Source organism: Sebastes fasciatus, chromosome 5 (genome assembly GCF_043250625.1).
Source record: "Sebastes fasciatus isolate fSebFas1 chromosome 5, fSebFas1.pri, whole genome shotgun sequence".
Taxonomy (NCBI): Eukaryota; Metazoa; Chordata; class Actinopteri; order Perciformes; family Sebastidae; genus Sebastes; species Sebastes fasciatus.
This window is the reverse complement of record NC_133799.1, coordinates 30857880-30882128: the sequence shown is the minus strand read 5'-3', so window position 1 is coordinate 30882128 and position 24249 is coordinate 30857880. Positions and strand designations below refer to the sequence as shown.

The 24249-nt window shown below is 39.4% G+C and overlaps 1 protein-coding gene across 1 annotated transcript in view; it reads right to left on the bottom strand.

Annotated features, from left to right (window-relative positions):
- slc1a7b (solute carrier family 1 member 7b) overlaps positions 1 to 22891 on the bottom strand; it is a 50339-nt gene extending 27448 nt beyond the window's left edge. The window contains exon 1 of the mRNA XM_074636829.1: positions 22751 to 22891. Within this exon, the coding sequence (XP_074492930.1) occupies positions 22751 to 22891 (141 nt within the window). The remainder of the gene's footprint in view (positions 1 to 22750) is intronic.
- Positions 22892 to 24249: the final 1358 nt, after the last annotated feature.

The window sequence follows — 24249 nt, the reverse complement described above, 5'->3', positions numbered from 1 at the left end:
ACTAGATGTTGTTTAAAAAAATAATGAACAGGAGCAAGACATTGTTAAGATGTCTGGAGCACTGCCAGAGCAGAAAATGAGCTCTCTGACTGTAACATCATGGAGAGGAAAGGAAAAGTGTAGAGTCTCATTTTCTCTCTCAACTTATTTATGATTAATAATGACCCTGACTAGGTAAGAAAATGAGGAAGACTGAATCATCTTCTGAAGTGGAAGTCAAATAACAGGCAGGAAGAAATGCTTTGTAGCATAGGTCAACATGTCACAAATACTGGACCATTAAAACAAGATATTTGAGTTGTGAATGTAAGGATCAGGGCCATATTTTAATCTTTTACTGCTCTCACTCAGGGACAATAATACACATACTGAACACACATACACAGAGTTTCAAAACCGCTAATGGCGAATTCACACCAGAGCAGTTGAGAAATGCAGCTTGCGGCGAGCTGCCATGCAATGTCTGAAAAGCTGCAGCGGCCGCTCCCGATCTCAGCAAGCTGCGGACGTTTGATTCTGCGGCAAAGTGCGGCCAAACTAAAAAAGTTTGGAGAAGTTTAACTTTTAACGGCGAAGTGCGGCCAGAGAGGACCCGCAGCCAGTGCCCAATGTCCTGTGACATGTTGACCTAAGTGTGATGGAATAATTGATACACAAGTTATCTTTGGAAGGAAGAGGTCCGGAGCTGATGATGTCTTACAAAAGAAGGTTTATTGAAGCTTGATCAAGGAGAATTGTCAGGTCTCCACAATAGATGCTCTCTGCGTGAAGGCCTCACAACTCTGTCCTTCCTCCCCGGTGCTCAGTGTCTTACCCCTTATCATATTTTGACTTACTTCGCTCCTCTGGCATCTCTGACCCTGGTTGCCCTAGCGACTGGCTCTACGGTCTCCACTACAGGCACAGCTGTACAGATAACGGTGGCTCCTCTAGACAGGACTCCAACCCAATAATGTCAACAGAGGGACACTCTGACAAACACTCTGACCTTTCTACCAATAAGAGAGGAATTGATGGAAAATTCCATCACACTAAGTTACAAAGAATTTATTCCCTGCTGAAAAACATGAATACGCCTCCCAGCTGCAGAACAATGTAATTATTATTACTTCGCCGCTGACTGGTGTGAATTCAGCGTAACGGAGAAAATAGACCAGACGCTGAAACTAGCACTGAAGATCGCGAGCCGGCTGCGGCGCGTCCTGTGTCGAACAGCTCAATTGATTTACATGGCCGCCGAAAGGACGCGGGCAGTGCTTCTGTGAAAATCGCGCCCTATGTGAACCCGTCGTAAGACAACTATTTTGTTAATTTTTAAACATTTTCTTGATATTCTAGTCATTCTTATGCTTAATTCAGTTAAGCAGTGCAGTTTCATGACTTTATTTTCCCCAGTGTGGCTAATATGTATTTCTCATTTCCTTGTCAGCATGACATGAAAAGGCTGCTTTCATTATTTTCACACAATAGATGTGAGCCTTTCTTATTATGTCTCTTTGTTAGAGACCCTGGCTGTGATCATCAAAAGTCAGACTGAACTGTGTGAAGAACTGTGGCTGGTCAGCTTGGGCTACTTGTGTTTCAAGGTTCCAGGTTTTTTATTCCTATATTCTCACTATTATTTTGGATTTTAAAGTTGCAGTAATAGATTTCTTGTGGCCACTTGGGTGCAGAAGACCAGGATCAACAAGCTGAAAAACAAGATATATTTACTCCTTATGAAGTTGTAATAGTTTGGGTCCGTGTTTGATGGTTGATGTAGCTTAGAGAGTGTAGCAGAAGACGACAGCCCAAAACTCACAGCCACAGTGGTATTGGAGTTTGCACAATGCTCGTTGTTTATTACTAACTTCACTAACTAACACATTAACCTTACAAAGCCCGGTTCTACAGCAGCTATTTTTTACCACACAAAACCTAACCGTCACACTTTAGTTGAGAGGCAAGAAGGAGTAGGAGCACATGTAACAGGCATCAGTCCCTAAGAGGTACGTCACTCAACTAGCTCTGTAAACACAATGCATCTGATGACGTTGCTTCTCTCGTATCTAAGCAACACAGTATGCCTTAAAGGTACGTTTCCCAGTTTCGACTGTTACAAAGTCAGTATGGCTAATGTGTTAAGAAGTAACGAGTCGTGTTTCTGGCCACATGACAAATGTAAGTCTAATATTCAGTCTCCTTTCAGCTCAGATTCAGCCTCCACCAACATCTGAAGAAACATCTGGCTCTTCAGCTGCCAAATGCTCCACTATGTTTAGACAATGTTAGCCACTAACATTTAACAGTTAATTTAATCAGACTTTTTCTGCTGAAAACCGCTACCTGCTGCTAGAAAATGGAATTTGTAACACCAAAAAACATATCACCAAAACCAGGGGAAAAATGACCGAAAATACAAAATGTCCCCGGAACTTAACTTAGACCCTGGTTCCTGCGGTCGAAACAAGTTCCTCAAAAGGTTCTTAGTTCCAGAGAAAAGTTCCTGTGGTGGAAACGTAGTTAGTCAAGTAGTTTTGTTTGAATTCACAACGTTAACCATGTGTTTAAAACTGCGACCCTAGTGGAGCGTCACAGTTTGACGCGTAGAGCTACCCAGTGCGTTAAAGAGTGACGCCAAGGGGTCCTGACCAAGCGTCCGTATGTGATGAGTTGGGAATGAGAACGGGTGCTGATAGCAGCATAGCCAGACAACATTCATTATCTCCGTCTATCCTGTAAATGATGCTTGGTTTTGCAAAAACACTGCCAGTAGCCATGTTAAGTATGTGGCCTGAAATCCTGTCTTATCTTATCTTATAAAAAAATGTACTGTATATCATTTATCAAGAAAATATTAAACCAGTTGAATGCAAAAAACAATGCAAGTGATTAAGCAAAATATGCAGCAATTTTTTAAAACGCAATTAAATTAAATGATTATGTTAAGCTAATGAGTTAGATGTTAATTTAAATGTTAATTACTTTGTTTTAGGGCAAGAAATCCCAACTCCCAAAAGCAAGATAACAACACTCTGTTGTGAAAGACTCTATACTCAATTGGCCGTGTGCTTTGCCAGAGATTTGCGTAATTGGAAGCAATGTTTTTGGGAAAGTGATCATTTGTATTACTTGACAAAGAAGGTAGAAGAAGATAGAAAAGCGAGTCAAAGAGTCACAGCTAAACAAAGACGGGTAAACCTAATTTGAAAAAAAAAATAAAAATAGGAGAGCAGCCATAAAACAACACTGAAAAAACTGCAGTGACATGTTTTCGAGGCCCGAGAGTTTTGGGTGACAGTTTGGCAGAAGTGTTCAGATCTCACAGGCTTTTTATGTGTTTGTTTCAGTGTCCACTGGGCTTGACACTGGCCTCTATCCAGTGCAGCTGTGGACAGCTGTTCTCCATCAGCTCTGCTGTTCCATCCCCCTGCAGCCAGACCTCATATCTCCCGTCTGTCAAAATGAACTTGGCAGAGTTTGAAAATGCTCCTTCCCTCTCAAGTCATCTCTATAGTCACAGTGTGGTTTAGGTTATCTGCCACAAGAGTCAGTGTTTGATCATGCACTTGAAAGCAGAAATTCTTCACACACTTGGCAACAGTTCATGGGTGAAGGAGATTGGCTTTACAGCTTACATAGGCTACTGAGTGACTGAATGTGCCACATAAAAGCTTGTACACAATTTACTATTCTGAAAAGATTAGTGACAGGGCTCATTTTTTATTTATATGGCAATTAGTTTCTGCCCTCTATTGTTTTCTGATTGAGATGTGGGTGTTATAGTATTTTCATCAACAATGACGAACAATTAGAGAAGGTTGCAAAAGTCTGAATCTTTTCTTTGCCACATTGAGCCGTGGGATTCAGCAATTATTTTAGATTTTTAATTACTTAAAAGCATAATGGACACACACAATGTTCAAGGTGCTGCATTGGTGACAAGTGGCATGATATTTTCTGTATGAAAGGAACCCTCATTTGTACTGTTGTAACTGAATGACTTTGCTATGACTGTGCTGGAAATCAGGCCATACTTGAAAAACTACAGCACAAAAATGCCTCATGGACTGTCTCACGACCCAATGCGGTCCAATGCGGTCTCGAAGAAATTACTTTCATAACCAACTAATTTGCAACTGCAAATACCTTCTGTGAGAAACGTAGTACCCCTCTAATTATGCTTGTTATCAACATAATTAGAAAATGTTTTTAATGAAAGTATCTGCCAAGTTGCATATCGTTCATACAGAATGTTGCAAAATGTACTTCATTTGTTTACTTCGTATAATATCAGCTTTTGCCATACCCTGACCACCTACTTACAACTTTCTTGTACAAAAACTCAATCATAATATGTTGAGCGAAACATATTTGGCAAAACAAATTAATAAATGTTATTTCTAGGAGAAGGAAACATGGCCACCTATAAAATATTTCTTAAAATATTTATTGCCCCAGGTTATATGTTACCTTAAAGCGGCTGACAGACAAAGTAATCTACTAGCTTTTGAACTTAGTTGAGCATTTAGCAGCTAAAGAAGCCGGCATTTCTCTCAGGAGTTGGTGGGAACCGAAAACAGATAAAGAGAGTGAATACTGGGCTTACATTCCCCAGGTCAACGTATCCTCATACAATCGTGCTTTCTCCTACAAATGTCCAGCAACACGAGTGATCAGTGTGCCTGCGCAAGACCCTGCAGTGCAGAACTTCAAGTTTAGGCAACAGAACTACTTGGTTAGGTTTAGGAAAAGGTCATGGTTTGGGTTCTAATAAGTATGTTTGCTACGTAAAATAAATATGTTTGTTACGTAACTTGCGTAGGTGCTTAGTAGGGGTGGGAATCACCAGAGGCCTGTCGATACGATATTATCACGATACGATATTATCACGATACTTAAGTCACGATATGATATTATCACGATACGATATTATCACGATACTTAAGTCACGATATGATATTATCACGATACGATATTATCACGATACGATATTATCACGATACTTAAGTCACGATATGATATTATCACGATACGATATTATCACGATACTTAAGTCACGATATGATATTATCACGATACGATATTATCACGATACTTAAGTCACGATATGATATTATCACGATACGATATTATCACGATACGATATTATCACGATACTTAAGTCACGATATGATATTATCACGATACGATATTATCACGATACTTAAGTCACGATACAATCATTGCGATTTTAAACATTTTGTGATATGCTGAGTATTGTCATAAGATATATTGTGATATATTTCAACTGCAAATTATGCAGTCAACATCTGTTTTATCTAATGAAATACGAAATTGTACGAAAATACGAAATTGTTCCGAAAATATACTCTCTCCCTGCAACAAACAGCAGCACATGGCTAATTTGTATGCAGATTGACGTAATCAGAGCTTCCCGATTTTTTACGCCTCCGCGCCGGTGACAGCCGTTGCCAGAGGCATTATATTTTTTGTTTGTTCGTTCTTTCATACGTACGTACGTCCGGTCCATTCTTGTGAACACGATATCTCTAGAACGCCTCGAGGGAATTTCTTCAAATTTTGCTCCAATGTGCACTCAAAGACAAACTGATTAGATTTTGGTGGTCAAAGGTCAAGGTCAGTGTGACCTCATGTTCGTCCTATTCTTGTGATATCTCGGTAACGCCTTGAGCAAATTTCTTTAGATTTTGCACAAACTTCCACTTGCGTTCGAGGATGAAGTGATTTGATTTTGGAGGTCAAAGGTCAAGGTCACTGCGACCTTACGTTAGTCCCATTCTCGTGAAAGTGATATTTCAGGAACGCCTGTTGAGAATTTCATTACATCTGGCACAAAGATCCCCTTGGACTCAAGGATGAACTGATCAAGGTCACTGTGACCTCACAAAACACATTTTTGGCCATAACTCAAAAATGTGTATGCTTATCATGACAATGTCACACAAAAGTCTAACAGGATAAAATGATGAAGTGATGACATTTTGATTGTAAATTGATGTAAACTGAAGCTTGACTGGTTAGTGGTGAACAACAAATCTGTGTTGAAATCGTCAGAATGAGAGCTTGTTAACTTTTGCAGTGCAGGACTGTGCTGCTTACTAGCTGCTAACAGCTATCGTTAACTAGCTCTTGTCCTGTTGATTTCAACATCGACTTTCATTATGATGTAAATCAATGTAGTAAAAATGAGCGAAAGTAAATTATATTTGTTATCATGATGTGTTCAATTGTAATCTTATAAAATTAATTTTTTGGCGAGACACTTGAATAAATACAGAGATGTTTTCACAGAAATATAAAATAGATCATCGAGAGGGAATTATGAGCTGTTTAACTAACCTAACAAAAAACAGTATGCAAACGGTAATAAAGGAGTGGAAGTTGGAGTACATGGGATTTATTGTTTTACTTTTGTTGAGACAGACAGAGCAGCACAGCTTAACAGCAGCATCCTATAACACTGCGGTCAAGTGAGCCATCTTTTGGATTTTGATGCACATCTATTTCTGCTCAAAATGTTCCTATGACCATTTGAATTAGTTTTGCTCGACATTACTGTACAGGGAAAGTCAGCTCAAAATGCATTGTAACACATAGAAAATCTCAAACTCTCAAAAAAAAATTACGGATTTGGTGAAATTTCCAATGTAATCCTGTTCATGGTGACCCTGACTATGACCATGTAAAATCAGAAGTTATTTTACCATCTCATTTCAAACTAAATTGAAAAGTTGTCAGCCCTGAAACTGAATTATGTGAAAAGGAATCATGGGAAAGGTTACTGTACACCTGCAGCCACTCTGGAGGGGTTTGTTTGTTTGTGGTGTGAAAGCAAACAAACCCAACACAGGATTTTATGAAAGCAGATATGTGATTTTAACTAATCTCAGTACTGTAGAACTCTAGAGTCCAACTTTTTGAAGTCTTGCACTTGTCTTGGACTCGTGCCTTGTTGGACTCGTACTTGTCTCGGTCTCGAGCTAGGCTATTGAGAACTGGTCAAGTTGCTCCTGGCTGCTGATTTGAGGTTAGTTGTACAGTTGCCAGATTCTACACAGCGTTTCCCCAATATGCATTCAACAGCAGCGCAGTCATGGCAAAAAAAAGGAGCTCTAGTTCTATGAGTACGAGAAATGCAGTGAGAGGAAGAGGGAGTGAAACGCCGCCTGGACGAGAGATGTGACCAGATTATCATAGTTTATAACTAGAAGTGCCACTCGGACCGCAGACCTCCGCCAAGACAGGTTTCATGTACATCACTCCCCCCCCCCCCCCCCCCCCCCCCCAAAAAAAATCTGCACCAAAATTGAATGGATTGTTCATTATGCCACAAACCAACAAACAAACCAACGCCGGTGAAAACATAACCTCCTTCCTAGGCCTTTGGCCTTGGCGGAATTAAAAATGCAGCGCAGTGACGATACAGCTGTTTCATACACCAGATGTACTGTATATAACAAGGACCTGCTGACCTGCGCTGGCCCCGTTCCTGTGAGTCAGCTGTTTGTCACTGTTAGTAGAGACTTCAGTCTGCAGTGTAGTTACATCACTGAATGTGCATGCCTGCATCACAAGGACTAATGCATACGATTATAAACGGATAAAAAACAATCCTCTTTCCCATCACATATAGCCTACTTGTGTACTACACACACATAGCCTGCATGTGTCCCAGGAAGACAAGGGAAAATACTTTAGCTTTAACAGTAACTTAAACTTTATCAATTGATGGTTGTTTGTTTTAGGAGGTGCTGCAGCATACCTACTGTACTTCCTCGTCGATGTTACTTGCATAAATAATAATCTGAAATGAAAATGTTATGAAAATGTCCCTGCATGTGGGCCTATCGGGGGTGGTCCCGTGGTAAAAATGTCAGTAGCAAATATCGGATCAATTTCAATATTGTTTATAGATTATTTCTGTCCATCCTAACTCATTAATCACTATATTAGCATTGGAAAGACACTATTGCCTATTATGGTCATGACTCGGACTCAACTGGACCTCGTCTTGGACTTGACTTGGATTCGATTAAGTTGGACTTGACTACAGCCCTGACTAAACTACTTAGAAATTCATCTGCTGATAGTGATCATCAGAAATATTAAAGTGCTGCATAAACTTCTGTTAGTCACTGGAATTTGATTTCCTCACGTTGGTCCTGATGATGCAGGATGACAATTGCCAAAACTGTCCAACCAAGGAGTTACCTGTCAGTCTGTATAACTTCATATTTACAACTCTTGGTGTGTTTGTAAAAAGCCAGTGTGAACAGGAACCAGACCAGAACTAAAATGCATCAATGTATCATTTTTTTCCTCCTTTGTCCGGACCAAATTGACCCAACTACAGGTGTGATAGCACCCTAAATGGAGCCAAAGTCGGGCAAAATCGTGCAGAGCAATTCCTGCAGTGCAGTTTCACAAATAAGCTGGGCATCTAAGAGGACGTTCTAACGGATGTTTCCTAACAGGTCAGTGACCCAAAGCAAAAAACTAACAGTGTCAGCATGTCCTCGCCAATGTCCAAACTCAATTCCAATAAAAATTTGTAGGATGATATGAGGACAACACTTAGCAGGCAGTACCCATCCAAGTAAGCAAATGCATACTTAGATAAAAGCTTTAAAGCTGAAGTAGGCGAGATTGGAGCAAATATGATTTAAAAAAAGTTATTTTTATAAAACGGTCACTATATCGTGACAGTAGTACAAAAATCATGTCCCTCTGTGTCCTCCGGTGCTCCTAACGACATCTGCAAGATTTCACAGAACGGAGGAAAACAAGCAGTAAGAGCTGATCTGAGAGCCGGCTGTCAATCACTCGCGAACTCCAACCAAACGGTCAAACTGCAGCGCTGATCAAATATGAATCAATATTATGTTACGTTGATACCTATTTCTCGCCTCACATGTTTTCAGAATCATCTTGTAGTGCCCGGTTTCGCTGTAAAATGAGAAAGTTTGTGACACGGCCGCCATTGGTAAATCTGTTGAAGGAACGCCAAGTTCCGGTCACATGACCGTAGCGTAGCCAATAGGAACGCTCTCTCAATGAAATGACCTGTAATTGGTCAAAGTCTCCCATCACAGGCTAGATTTTTTAAAGCCTGAAAACAGAGCCATGAGGAGGTGCAGAAGTCTAGTTATCTCTCAGAACACTTGAATTACAATATGCTGAAAGGTTATTATGGAATCTTTTATACTGCCTACTGCCTACTGCCACTTTAACGATATTAAATATCTCTCACTCATTGGTACATTGCCGTTGCAGTCCTTGTAGCAGCAGGGAACAAAATCTTGCTTGTAACAAGTAAGTTGCAAGTCCCAAGTCAAACTCAAAAAGTCCTAAGGCAAGTCCAGGTCCTAAAACAACGCTAGACTTTCCTCCATCCGTTTTTTGTTGAACACAACTTTGTCTTTATATCCAAATGGGATAATCTGGGCTATCATCTTTTGTCGGACTGGAAGCCTGCAACTGTCGCAAACACTGTAGTAATATTATATCATGATATTATAGCTATCTTATATCTTGTTATTATAAAGCCTGGATTAAGTAAGACTTGGCTGTCTAAACCTACAGTAGGAAATCTTTGTCATTTGCTACTTTTGAGGTAGAATGAGTAAGAGGCAGCCACCATAGCTATAAGGCTGAGACCCCAGTACAGTATTGATCTGATGATAAATAAACATCTAAAAGTTTTGTATTGTGTAGAGCTGATGGAAGTGAGTGTGAGGTTATGGATGGGAGGACGGTGGATTGAGGGGCTGCAGGGCGAGGCTGGTGCATAATGACAGCTAAAGAGCTTTTCTGTTGGGCATTAAGCAGAGAGAGCTTAGTTTCCTGTATAAGAGCAGGATCAGCACTCACATACAGCCAGCAGAGAGTTTGTCTCTGCTTTGCTCATCTTGCACTCATGCGTATGGGTCGGTGTGTATTTGCCTGCATGTGTGTGTGTTGTTGGTGGTACAGCGGGCAAGTGCATCTGTTTTCAAGGACCAGTCAACAGGGCAGCTGCAGTTTGACAGGTTTTACCATCCAAGTGTAACACAAAATGAGTCACCAGAATGTATCCGTCTTTGTAAGCCATCCATCATCAAGAATAAATAACACATTTCAAAAGCAGAAGAACTCAGTTTGCCCTGATCAATACACTCAGGTTTTACTAAGCTGACGCGCCAATGGTTTGTTACACAGAACCATCTGAGAAGCCGTCATTGGAAACTGTTGCAAAAAGGGCAGGCACTTTCAAAGAATACTTGGCAGGTGATTGTATGAACCACCTGTCAATCAAACTCGTGCTGAAGCCAGTCGGGAGAAAAGCCAAAACATCTTTTACACTGAGAAAAGCCTTCAGTGCCGTCCTCTGCTCTTCTTTCAATGAAGAAATAGCCGCCATTGTTGTTTTGAAAAAACTGTCGCCTCTCTGTGTCTCGTCACACACACCTAAACCATGACCCTACCTGCTAATGTTAGCAACCTTTACATAGATGAAAAGGAACAACTGGTATGGCCATTTTCAAAGGGGTCCCTTGACCTCTGACCTCAAGATATGTGAATGAAAATGGGTTCTATGGGTACCCACGAGTTTCCCCTTTACAGACATGCCCACTTTATGATAATCACATGCAGTTTGGGGCAAGTCATAGTCAAGTCAGCACAATGACACACTGGGTGCATCCCAAGTCTCTTGATTGCATCCACGTTTCCCTCACTTGCGTCTTTTCATATATTTCCTTGTTTTCTCTGTCCTCGCGTGGTTTCCTTGCATTTCCTAAGACGCAAGGAAACCACGTGAGGACAGAGGTAACGAGGAAATATGTTTTTAGAGACATGAGACGTCCTTTCCTCTGAAGCGTCAAGTGAAGCGACGTCCGTTTCTGATGACGGCAGCAGCTGATCACATCTGGATCAGCTGTCAGTTGGCTTTAACAGCTGTTTGTGTCTGTACTGTACTAATACTAATAAAGACTGACAGTTATCATGACAGAGCAGCAGTGTTTTCTCTCTGTAGCCTGTTACCTGTTTAACAAACACCTGCACATGAATAACAGCTGCAGTCCTGCTTAGAGGACCAGGAACCATCTCTACTGGCACAATGCCTTTATATTATTTATTCATTATTTGCAACTGTATTTATTGATATTCTGATTTTGAATTCAAAGTTAATAACCCAGAATATGATTATGGTGTCTTTTGAACACTGGAAATTATTTATTAGGCTATATGGTTGAGGGAAAATTTAAATGATGTAACTCAATCAAACCCAACACTCAGAAATGATCAGCCTCACATGTGGCTGAATGGAAATGACGATGAATGGAATGGAAATGATGATGTAAAACGTGTTTTTTGCTGACAGACAGACTTTCCTACTTTCTCTGACTTTAATTATATCCTCAATAAAAGTTAATGGAGAAAAGAACAGATCATGAAAAGAAAAATATACCTAATAAATAAAGAAAGTTGTTTGAGGTCCGTTTGCTGTCAGGTGTTATAAAGCTCCTTCAGCTGGTGTGTGAAGCAGAGATACCGCAGGTCCTTCTGCTGTTGTTCAGACTTCAGAGCAACCTCTGAAAGCCTTTGAGGTCTTTCAGAGGTTGTAGTGGGCTCAGTCTTAAAGCTAGAGTGAAAATACCGGTATAATATGAAACTAGAAAACATATGGAATCGATTGGTACCATTTCATGTCAGCTTGTTGGGAAGAACGCTAAAAAACGTTCCAAAGTTACGATCAATTTTGGTGAGGAGAAACTGGCTTGGCCATTTTCAAAGGGGTCCCTTGACCTCTGACCTCAAGATATGTGAATGAAAATGGGTTCTATGGGTACCCACGAGTCTCCCCTTTACAGACATTTTATGTCCCACTTTATGATAATCACATGCAGTTTGGGGCAAGTCATAGTCAAGTCAACACACTGACACACTGACAGCTGTTGTTGTTTGTTGGGCTGCAGTTTGCCATGTTATGATTTGAGTATTTGGTTTGTGTTGTTAATTGATTTCCAATAATAACTATATACATACATTTGCATAAAGCAAGTATGTTTTCCCACTCCCATGTTGATAAGAGTATTAAACACTTGACTAAACTCCCTTTAAAGTACATTTTGAACAGATAGAAAATGTACGATTAATCACGATTAACTATCGACAATCATGCAATTAATCGCAAGTAAATATTTGAATTGATTGACAGCCCTAATATTTATACATCAATAATAATGATCCAATAATATAACTTTTACTTTTGATACTTGAAGTACATTTTGCATGTTGCTAATTCTTTCATACTTGTTGTTGATGATATGACTTTAGTATTTGCTTATTGAGGTGAGATTCCTTCTATAAGCACCTTGGGGTTTTTAATCTCACCTGCACAACTTTGTTGTTGTATTTCTGCTGCTTTGATTTATTGTGCAAACAGATAAATCTCTAACTTTCTAAAGTATCTGACTTTTACTTTAGTCAAATTTTGAATGCAGGATTTTTACTTGTATTGGAACATTTTAATAATGTGGTATTGCTGCTTTTACTTAAGTAAATGATTTGAAGTGTTCTTGCACCACTGACAGTAGTAAGTCAGTGGGAGGCTAGCTTAAGTCAAAGCGCTAATACTGCTGCTGCTGCTGCTTCTTATGTAATCTGTGACATAAATCTCTGACAGACTTACATGTTTACCGTTACATTAGACATTTGCGTCAACACAACTTTCAGGAACAAACCCCATCGTGTTTCAGGTGGAGGTTATACGCTCACAGAGTAATCACACAGCTAGTAATTTTTTCAATACAGTAGCACTTTGACAATAGTTTTCCCTGACGTCAATCACCTTTTGCCAACAAGAGAACAACTACTGCAGCCAACAATAGTATAATCCTCTGTTGTACAATTTGCAGTTCTTATTTATTTCCAACCATTTGACAATGGTGGTCTCTATAACTCATAACTTGTAGGAGTGGAATTTGTTGTAAATATATGAATGAACAAGGACAGAAGCAAATGTACGTCACTAGAATGTCAATTTCAAATACCATACACGTACTACTACCTCACTATCTCCAAAGTGAGGCCATTTCTCTCTCTGAGCAACACAGAGAGACTGATGCAGGCTTTTATAACTAGCAGGCTTGACTATTGTAACACTCTCTTTTCTGGTCTACCAAAGAATACAATAAATCAGCAACAATTAATTCAAAACTCTGCTGCACGACTGCTGACTAAGAACAAAAGGAGAGCACACATTACGCTTATTTTAAAGTCTTTACACTGGCTACCACTAGTTTCGTATTGATTTTTAAATTCTTTTATTAGTTTAGAAGGCACTACATGGCCTTGCACCAGACTACCTTGCAGAAATGCTTTTGGTTTATGAACCAGGAAGGCCCCTCAGATTCTATGGTTCTTCTCTTTTAGTTGTTCCACAAAGCAGAACAAAAACATTTGGTGATGCTGCTTTCAGTCACTGGAATAACCTTCCAGAGGAACTGAGAGGAGCTGAAAATATTGATATATTTAAACGTAAACTTAAAAACCCATCTATTTAGTCTGGCTTTTATGTAGTGTTTTATGATTTTATAATTTCATGGTTTTATTGTTTATACTTGTTTTATTTATCATCGTCATTATAGTGTTTATTTTACTCTATTTTGTTTAATTACCATTTTATTGCTGATCATTATTATCCCTTTTATTTAATTTAATTTTATTAATATTTCATTCAGCACTGACCAGAAGTGGCAACTGTGATTCTCGTTGTATTTAAAACGATGACAATGACAGCTTTCTATTCTATTCTATTCTAGTCTATTTAATACAATCTGCTTATTTTGTGTAGTTTCATTATTTTGTATTATTATTTTTATTCCTTGTATTTTATTTATCTTTCATTATCTTAAATACCCATCTTTTATCGCTTTCTTATTCAATTAACTTTTATCTTGGTTGTTTTGGTGTGCATTAGTCTCTAAATCCATTTTTAACATTCTACATTTTGCACTGTTTTCAGCGCTTTGAATTACATTTGACTTGTTTGAAAGGTGTTGTATAAATAAAGTTTGATTGATTGATACTGTTGATCTAAAAATACTGCACATTAACAATAACTTTCTAACTTTCTATCATTCTGATAGAAAGGACCCAATCGCACACACAGGGCAGAAAATACTCACGAAACTGTAAATTTTTTTTATCAAGCTGCTATTGTGAAAAAGAAGAAAAAGAGTTTAGTTAAGTAAACAAATCTCGCCTGAAGTGAACAACGTGAACTCATCAGGATGATTCCAGCGTGTTGAAGGTTGCAGTTGCAATTATTGGTGCAATTGGAGTGGATCAGCTGGAGAATGAGATGACTAGAAACCGAGATATGTAAATCGTTTGGTTATTTATTGTTCGGGTTATGGTGAAGCCGTTGTCATTTTTGGTGGGGCTTTAAGCCTTACCCTAGCATTTCCTAGAGAGTAAACTGCATCCACTGATGAAAACTGTGAGATGCTCAGGAAAAAAGACAGAAAGTGGACCTTGAGTCATGATTATTTATGTTAAACTTCACTTCCAAGGATTACAATAACGTGAGCATATTTGACAGAAAAAAGTGATGATGATAAGTAGTGGGAGGAATTGTGGTTACTGCTGACTCTTAAAACACCTCAGAGCTGCAGAGTGAAAGTCAGAGTGGAACTAGTTTAACAGAGAGAAAAAAAAGCAGCCAATGGACAGCTTGCAGGTGGAGGCTGGTCATGTTAAACTGAATTAATTTAGACAATTAAGCCCTGTTCAGACCTGGCATTAACATGCGTCTTCGGTGATCCGTTCACAAATGGACAGCTCTAAGTACAGCTGTTCACACCTGGCATTAGAATGCGTCTCCACATGTGTCTTTAGTGACCACTTCTGATCAGATCTCACTTCCCCGCTCTATATGCAAATAAACGCGAAGTAAACACATGGCCAATACAGCAGACGTTGTGACGTAAGATTACAGGAATGTCAGTAGTAATATCCTACATATATGTGAATTTTTATTAACATCAAAATTTAAGGTCCTCTGTGCTGCTGACACCGCCACCTTTGCCAGGCAACAGTGGGGTACAGAGCTTCAGAGAGCCGCGAATGAGAGCGAACGGGCGGGCGGGTGTCTGCTCCGTTCAGAGCACCGGAACAAAAACACAGACACATTCTCGACGGTATGATAATATTGCACCTCCCGTGCATAGTCTGATAGTCTGTAGCTATGTAGCCTATAAATAGATATATTTTAATAAAATACAGATTGTACCGACAGGATACAGTAGAGCACAGATGCCGTTTCCACGCTGCGTCTGCCTGTTTATTCACCGAGCGCAGAGACCCAGACCACCACTGAATGTGGTCTGAGTGATCGGATCTCAATGAGTACTCAATGCGTCTTGAGTGCATTCTCACCTGTACTTAGAGCTGTCCACTTGTGATCGGATGACCCAGGACGCATGTTAATACCAGGTCTGAACAGGGCCTATAACCCCATTTCTGGTACCTCTCAGTTTACAATAACTGATATCTCCCAAGTCTTTAAAGTTACTGTTGGACAAAGGTTCAGCTGGTGGGAGACAGGATGTCAACAGTAGCACCAAGGTTCAAGCTGCCATGACACATACAAATGACATTTTCACCTCCAATAATGCTGTCTCACACTACACATACTCAGCTTGCGTTCCTAAACAAGGACAGATTGATCAACAGCCACAGCATTGCCTCGACACATATTGCTATTTTATAAGAACACTGAGTGAAAAGCTTCAAAAATGCCATTTAAAAATACCAGACTAAATGAATCTTCAACACCATTACTGCTTTGAGAGCAGCTGCAGTACAGGTTTTCTAAGAGTGTGCTAATGCCTGCCTGTCCCATACAGCCTATTTGAAAAAGGCAGGCGCAAATGGCACAAACAAATCTATTCTGGTTGCTGAGGGACAAAATTAGTGCAATTTCCAACAGAAAACATCCAGCTTGTTATTTGGTTTCTCTTCTACAAGTTTGGACTTGATGTGTTCTGACACAGTCGTGCATTGCAGAAATCTGCTCTGACATTTAGTTTATTTATTTATTTTTTTAGCAGTAGCTGCTGCACATACAGTTTATAGATGTACAAAATAATACATTCATGGAATGATCTCCCGACTACCATTATTCAAGCACTATATATAGACCTGCATAACATGTTCTCAAAGCAGAACTCTGTTATCTAAGAAAATATAGAGACTACAAATACAAATCTATAAAAGAGTATGCTTTACAAACTGGGGGCACATAGTTTGAAAGAAGTGTCTCTTATGGGAAATGTAGTGTGTGTATATATCATTAAGTCTTTTCTTTGGACCCCGGGAGGAGTAGCTACCAAGGTCAAGAACAAACAAATGTGTTTTCAGTTTTTTTTAATTGGTTGGAAACTTTTTAAGATGTAATGTAGTCAATTTTTTATGCACACACATAAATAGAAATGCATACTCAGTGTCTACTTTAGTAGGTACAACTGTAAAATCTATTTGCAATCAAGTGGCAACCTCCAGTGCTGAGTAGTGAAGCCAATGCGGAAGTGCCAAAAACTGCAGTTCATCGAATGGCCACTTGAGGCTGGCTCCAAAAGCGAGTCAATTCCCATTGACCCCCATGTTAAAATGCCCAACTTTACAGCAGAAATAAATAAGTTTATAGCCTGGTACAAAAAACGGTTTTGGTCTCTAGAGCTAATTTCCCCGTTCATGAAAACTATACGGGGGATGAATTTTTATACAACTCATCCGTTTAAATTATATTAATGCTTAAAGTTTTAAGGGCGTGGCCACTTTGAGTGACAGGTGGGTGCCATCACAGCCGTTAGCTGTCTGCTAGGCGTCACCTCAGCTAATTCGTGTCACTGAACTTAGCCTCTGGGCCGTGTTTGTGATGTTGGTGTCTTTTTGCAGATATTTTCATGCACGTGTCGGACAAATAATATGGCTTACTGTGTGGTTAATTTTACGACTGGCATCCTGCTGCCCAATGTGGGGGCGTTGGATGATGGGCTGCCACTGGATGACCACCTTGCTCGCATCAATTTCCAAAGGGACATTGGAAACTGTAATGTCCGTGAAACTTGGCTAAATCCTGGAATACCGGACAACGCCAATCAACCGTGACTCTTTTTCTATCTACCGATCTAACAGAACAGAGGGCTCTAAGAAAAAAGGAGGAGACGTGTGCTTTACGTTGAATAACGTTAATGCACAAATTGAAAGAGCTGATGGGATTGTATTTCACTGTCATAGTAAAATCATATGTTTAAGCATTGGGGATAGTGATGCAATAAGAAGAAATAGAAACACCTGACCTCTCAGTATAATCTAGTCCAGTACAACAACACCTTTAACTAAAACTTTAGTAATAAACATATAATTGAATTTGCACATTACCAACAATGTCAACTAAACAATTGTTAACTTTGTAAAGGCAGAATTTTTGACAGAGCTGTTGTATTGAATTGCAATAGCTTGTAAAGGTGTACCTTATAGTTGCCTCTGAGTCTATGTATCATGTTAAATGTCCATCTGTAATCTGACTTTGTGTCATTTTAGTCTCTCACGGCCTACTGAATCAATCACTGACCTCTTTCTGTGTGTAGGCACTGTGGTACTTACTGTAGTAATAAAGACAAGTGATTTGAGCTGTTTCTGTTTCCAGCTGCTATCATTCACTCTCAATTGGAGCCTCACTGCTTAAGCAGCCAGAGCTCCACGGTGGACGTAAAACAATTCAGTCTGACTGGGCATCAGCAGTAAAACACACATAAAAGCAGGCACACCATTTCAAGTATAGTTTTATGGAGACAAAACAATGTAAAAACACTGTACATTGCATTTCGGTATTCTGTCATACTATTATCAGTTTAATATCGCCTTATACTGATATGTTCTGTTTCACACTCCGTCCTACTGACTGGGAAATTTGCAGCTGATTGTGTGATTCTGCAGACCCCACTAATACTATAATCCAGGTTTATGCCATAGATTCATCCATACATTTCCACTCCGTGTTTTCTTGCATGTTTATATATGTTGCGTAGTAGTTTTTAATTCACATTCTTTTTTTGATTTGGGCTAATCCTTTATTATGTTGCTACTGCACCGTGTACTTTCTCCTCAGAAATAAGTTTGTTTCATCTTATCTCACTTTACTAATGCCAGGCACACACACACACGCACACACACACACTCTCCCTCATACACAGAGGGATCAGGCCTCTATAAATTATCTGAAAACATAAAGGTCCGTGCCTCCTGTGTACCTTGTCATCACACAGACAGGCACTCTTACTTGATGTACAATTATAAAAAGCATTTGATTGATTGGATTGTAATCCCCTATTGTGAGAGTAAAGGAGCCACGGCCTATTTTTAGGCCTATTTGAGAATATGACAGAGCTTTAGTCAGAGGGGTGATGGGAAAGAAAAGGCTGCATTTTGTTTATGGCGCCCCTCCATAAAGCTGCTTGGCTTTATTTAGAGCCGTGCGCTGACGCTGTGACATGTATTAACTTCAGTGTATTTACAGTAAGCTTGTGGGGTTGTTTTTGGTCCTGGATTTGTGCATTGATGTTTTGCATGAAACACCAGATGGGCACAGTTTGTGTTTTTTCCTATTTAGTTCAAAGGTCAGAGGGTGAGGGAAACTGGTAACACTGCTAAACCAATTGCTGCGACTGGGTCAGAGTTAAGCCGAGCCAATAAACCAATATTTGCCCATTGGAAGTTTTTCAATTGACACTTAAAAACCTTCCAAAAAAAAAGATCGGATACTTTTATCACATTAAATGGAGGATAGACTGTTAAAAAGAAGCCTAAACTGGCTGCATCTTTTGTGAAGTCTCTACGTTGCAAAATTTGTAATGATGTTGAAAGTATTTCAAATCTGATTTTAAGAGCCATTTTGGTGTTTTTTTGTATGTTATTAAAAAAAACACAGACGGAACATACAGTACAGTTTCTCCCCTTTATTTCCCCTCTGTAGCTTTAAAGAATAGGTTTACGTGGTTTCAAGGCTGTCTTAAAGCAATAGTCAAATGCCCATATGCAACTTGAAACTGTTTTTGTTCGCTGCAATCGTTCCTCTTGTTCACACTGGCCCTTCCCCTGGAAGTGATGGAAGACAAAATCCACAGTTCTCTTTATTTTTTAAAGTTTATCTGAAGTTAAAATGAGGTTTCAGCAGTCTCAGTATCTTCCAAAGTCTGTCTTTTTTAGTATGACATTCTCTTTGTTTCCACTGACAGTGTTTACTTGTTGATATGTAGGGATAGAAACTAGGGCTGTCGAAGGTAACGCGATAATAATTAACGCAAATTTGTTTTAACGCCACTAATTTCTTTAACGCATTAACGCAATTTTTGTAGCAGGCTTAGTTTTAAAGCTAGAGTGAAGATACTGGCATCATATGAAACTAGAATACCTAAAAAATCTGTTTTTACCAACCATGTCATATCGGGCAAAATAACGCTCCAAATTACGATACATTTTGGCGTGGAAAAACTGTCATGGCCATTTTCATAGGGGTCCCTTGACCTCTGACCTCAAGATACGTGAATGAAAATGGGTTCTACGGGTACCCACGAGTCTCCCCTTTACAGACATGCCCACTTTATGATAATCACATGCAGTTTGGGGCAAGTCATAGTCAAGTCAGCACACTGACACACTGACAGCTGTTGTTGCCTGTTGAGCTGCAGTTTGCCATGTTATGATTTGAGCATATTTTTTATGCTAAATGCAGTACCTGTGAGGGATTTGTCATTGTTTTGTGTTGTTAATTGATTTCCAATAATAAATATATACATACATTTGCATAAAGCAAACTATGGACAATCATGCGATTAATCACAAGTAAATATTTTAATCGATTGACAGCCCTAATAGAAACACAAAGAGGGAATTTTGTACTAAAAAGGCTGTAACATTGGAAGACACTTGCTTACTTAGTCTGACTCCCAGGGGTCCGTGGCACTTTGTCAGGGGGTCCGCAAAATAATTTGCTATAAATAATAAAATGGTGCTGCATCATTAAAATGTACATATCTACAGATGGGGACCATTTGCACCAATAAAACAAGCATATTGTCTCCATTACTCCCACCCAGGTTAGCATTAGTGTCAGCAATAAGTTCATTATTTTTATGTTAAAGCACTTACTGAAAGTCAGATTTAGACTGGTAGGTTTAAAAATCTGTATTTATTAGGACTATAACAGTCTTGTTACTGTTCATTTATCACTATGAAACAGGTCTGAAGTATTTAGGTTGGAAAGTTTTAGAATACAAATAGTTTCAATGGCATCTAAGTGTACAAATGGTTAAGCATTATGCTTAACTGGTGTTACGATTAAGAGGGGGCACCTGGTCCCCATAATTTGGAAAAACCCCTGGTCTAACTCAGGCTGCTGGAGCCTCATATTAACTTCAGATGAATTTTGGAATATATTTTTGCATGGAACAAGGACTGTGGATTTTGAAAAGGATAAAACAAAAGCTGTTTCAATGTACATGTGGGCATGGTAGTATGGTTTCAAGGCTGACTGACTGAAAAATGTCAATGTATCCTTTTAAGGTTAGAAAAACTATCTTGTTCCACAATATCTGACTATCATATATATTCTGCGTCTGCTTGTTCCAACTTTTTGAAGCTATATGAAGTTTACACTGATTGAAATATTCAAATCCAGAGATTGAAGGTTTCTTACTTGTGTACAAGTCCAACAATATAAGTCTTGTGCATCATTCTAGACACATTGTTCCAGTAGTCGTTTATTTGGTATCTTTGAAAACTTTGGGATCTTCACTAGAATTGAAATGAAAGTTATGAGGGTCTAAACAATGTTTGGCTGAATAGCGTAAGTTTGTGACAACTGGCCCAGCAGCAGGCAAATCATGCTTCTAATACTGTTGAAGTGTTTTAGTCTTTTAAATTGTGTTATTCTAAGCCTCTAGGCAGCTCTGTTTTTAATAAATATATATCACTGTGGTATGAAAGTCAACTGGCAGACACTTTAAGCTTATTTGAAATACGTAATTCATCAGAGGGAACATAATGTCTGCGTTTATTGTTGTCAAAGGTATGCTATTGTTGCTTGTAAGAGCAATGTGTTACAATGCAATAAGAACATACTGGTATCGTTTGGAACTAAAAGCCAATGTGATGTTCATTGATGTATTACCTATTTCAAGCCAATTTCAAGTCTATAATTTGCTTTTCATACTGTTATGACATGAATGGAAACCAATGGCTGCCTGAAAGGTAGGAAAACCATATTTATAATTACAGTGGTGGAAGAAGAACTCATATCATTTACTGAAAGGACCAGTGTGTAACAATTTAGGGGGATCTATTGGCAGAATTCTAAGTATGATTTCTTTGTGTATATCGGCTGATAATAAGAATCGTTGTGTTTTCGTTAGCTTAAAATGAGCCGTTTATATCTACATAAGGAGCGGGTCCTCTTCACGGAGTCCGCCATGTAGCACCGCCATGTTTCTACAGTAGTCCAAAACGGACAAACCAAACACTGTTAGCTTTTCCTGCTTGGGCCGTAGTCGATAACGTTACTCGTTCTCGTCGCCGCCGATCTCTCTCTTTTGCTTCACCACTCACATCCCTCGTACACACACGCTACACACTGGCTCTGGTGCTACAAAAGCACCATTACATCAATGAAATAAATACTTAATTAAAAGTAAAAGTCCTGCATTTTAAGTCCTACTTAAGTAAAAGAAGTATTATCAGCAAAATGTACTTAAAATATCAAAAAGTAAAAGTACTTGTTCTGCAGACAATTGACCACCGTGACTGATAAGTTATGACGGGACATGATTAGATTAATACTGATTCATCAATGTGTGAGCAGCATTTTCCTGTTGTGGCTGGTCGAAGTGGAGCTACTTTAAGTACTTTATATACAGTTAGCTCGTTTAGTCCAGTGGTTCCCAACCAAGAGTTCCAGCCCCCTCACCAGAGGGGTTGTGAGATGATAAACGGGGTAGGAGGGGAAAAACTAAGTTTATACTAGGTTTTTTTTTTTTTACTTTTCTCTAATGGTTATTTTTGTGAAATAGTGGAGAAACTCAGTTTTTTTTTTTTTTTAAATCAATCAATGTCTTTCTAGTGGAATGATAGACATCTGAAATGGGACGCCAACAAGACACAAGAGGTTTGCAAAAAGGGGAAGCACTGGTTGAAATTTGAACACGCTTACAAGCTTTTATGTAAAATCTTAATCTGAAAAATAGTATCTATAGCTGTAAAATAAATGCAGTGTCATAAAAAGTACAGTATTTCCCTTTGAAATGTAGTGGAGTAGAAGTAGCATAAAATGGAAAAAGAAAAACTCTAGTAAATACAAGTACCTCAAAATGTACAGTAAGTACAATACTTGAGTAATATACTTTACTTTCCATCACTGCAAAATTATTATAGAGAACGATATGCTTTTGGAAAAAGGCCCAGTGTACATGAAATCTAGTAAAGGGCTAAAACAAGCAGATAATAACTAAAAAGCGCAGAGGTCAGCCCTGACATGAGGCCTAGTATCAGTATGAAATTGTGGGAAAAACTGCAGTAAAGCAGAAGAATAAAAGAGGAGAAGCACTAGTGTAATGCTCTACAGAGCATTAGAGGCACAGGGACAAGATCCCCGTCTTCTGCCTGCATGACGTCACACTGGGTCAATGGGAGGAGACACACTGACCTGCTCTGTGAGACGCCGTGTCCTCAGGAAGAATCCCAAAAGACACCCAATGACCACAGCCAGCACCGACATGATGAGGAGCCCATTCTGTTTACAGACGTTCTTCACCCTCAACCACACTGCGTCCAAAGCCACGGCCATCGTGAGTCAGTTGTCCTGCGTCCTATCGGCAACCCATAAATGTACCCAACCCAAAGCCCCAAAATCCAGGTGTGATGATGAAAACACAAAGCACAAAAGAGCAGATGAAGAAAAAACTCCAAGACCGGAAGAGATGCTACGTGAAATATCCAATCCTCCGTGATGTTTTTAAAGCACCTTCCCGCTCAGCATCCCTCTCGTCCTCTCGCTGCAGCGATCTGCTCTAAGCTAAGAAGATCCTCTCACTTTCCAGGCATCCCCTCCCACCCTGCTCCACCCATCAGCGGCCCTGTGTAAGCTGACCCACCGCCAGGGGGATGGAACAGCTGGCAACAACGTCCCTGGGGGTTAACATCACCAATCCTGTTAGTGCGCTACTGTATTAAACAGGTCTGAGGCTGGATTAAAGATCCATGAACAATTTGACAAAGGTTAACAGCAGAGCGAAGTCACCTCACAGGCCTTCTGAACCTCGCACAATGACAGACGACCAAATGATGTCTAAAAAAGCATAACGGTACATAATGGTTAATGAACTGCTTTTTGAAGCACAAACACTTCATGTTGTTGATGGATAAATCAGCAAAGCACCTTGTTCATCATTGAGCTGCATTATACAGCCATATGACATCCCACTAGATTTAATAATCAGGTTGACCTAAAGTGGGGGTAGTTCATTCAACGGAGGCAGCTGTCAATCACTCGCAAAGTCCGGTCAAACGGTCAAACTAGGCAGCGCTGATCAAATATGAATCAATATTCTGTTACTGTAATGCCTATTTTTCGCCTCAAGTGTTTTCAGAAACATCTTGTAGTGTACTGTTTAGCTGTAAAATTAGAAAGTTTGCTCCCGGCTGGTGGGCGGTGCTTGGTATTCTTACTGATTCTCAACTGATCTTAACATATCTCACACTTTCGTAAACCATCAGTGTAAATGTGCAAAGTTTTAGCTCAACTGCTGATTTGCACACCTAGTCCCAATGAAAACATGTTAATTAAAGGGCAATTCCAACGATGTAGCATTGCACCTATAAAGTTATGGTACTTGCGAGATTGAGACGGATGAAATGAATCAAAATCGATGCAGCAGAGCCCAAAATATCTTGCCTTTTAGTCCCTACTATCCAACATTTCCCACAATGCAACTCAATAGCATGTCTTTGTTAGACCTTAACTGCCTGGAAAAGTCAAATATCTTTTTTAATCTCCATTCCCCAGTTTGTAGCGTCCGATAACATAATTCGGGGGATTTTCTCCAGAGCCACAGAGGACATTATACAATCTGACTCCCATGTGTAAAATCAGAATGCATGATACAGAAGATAACAATGTATGTTAGAAAATACAACAATAGAAAA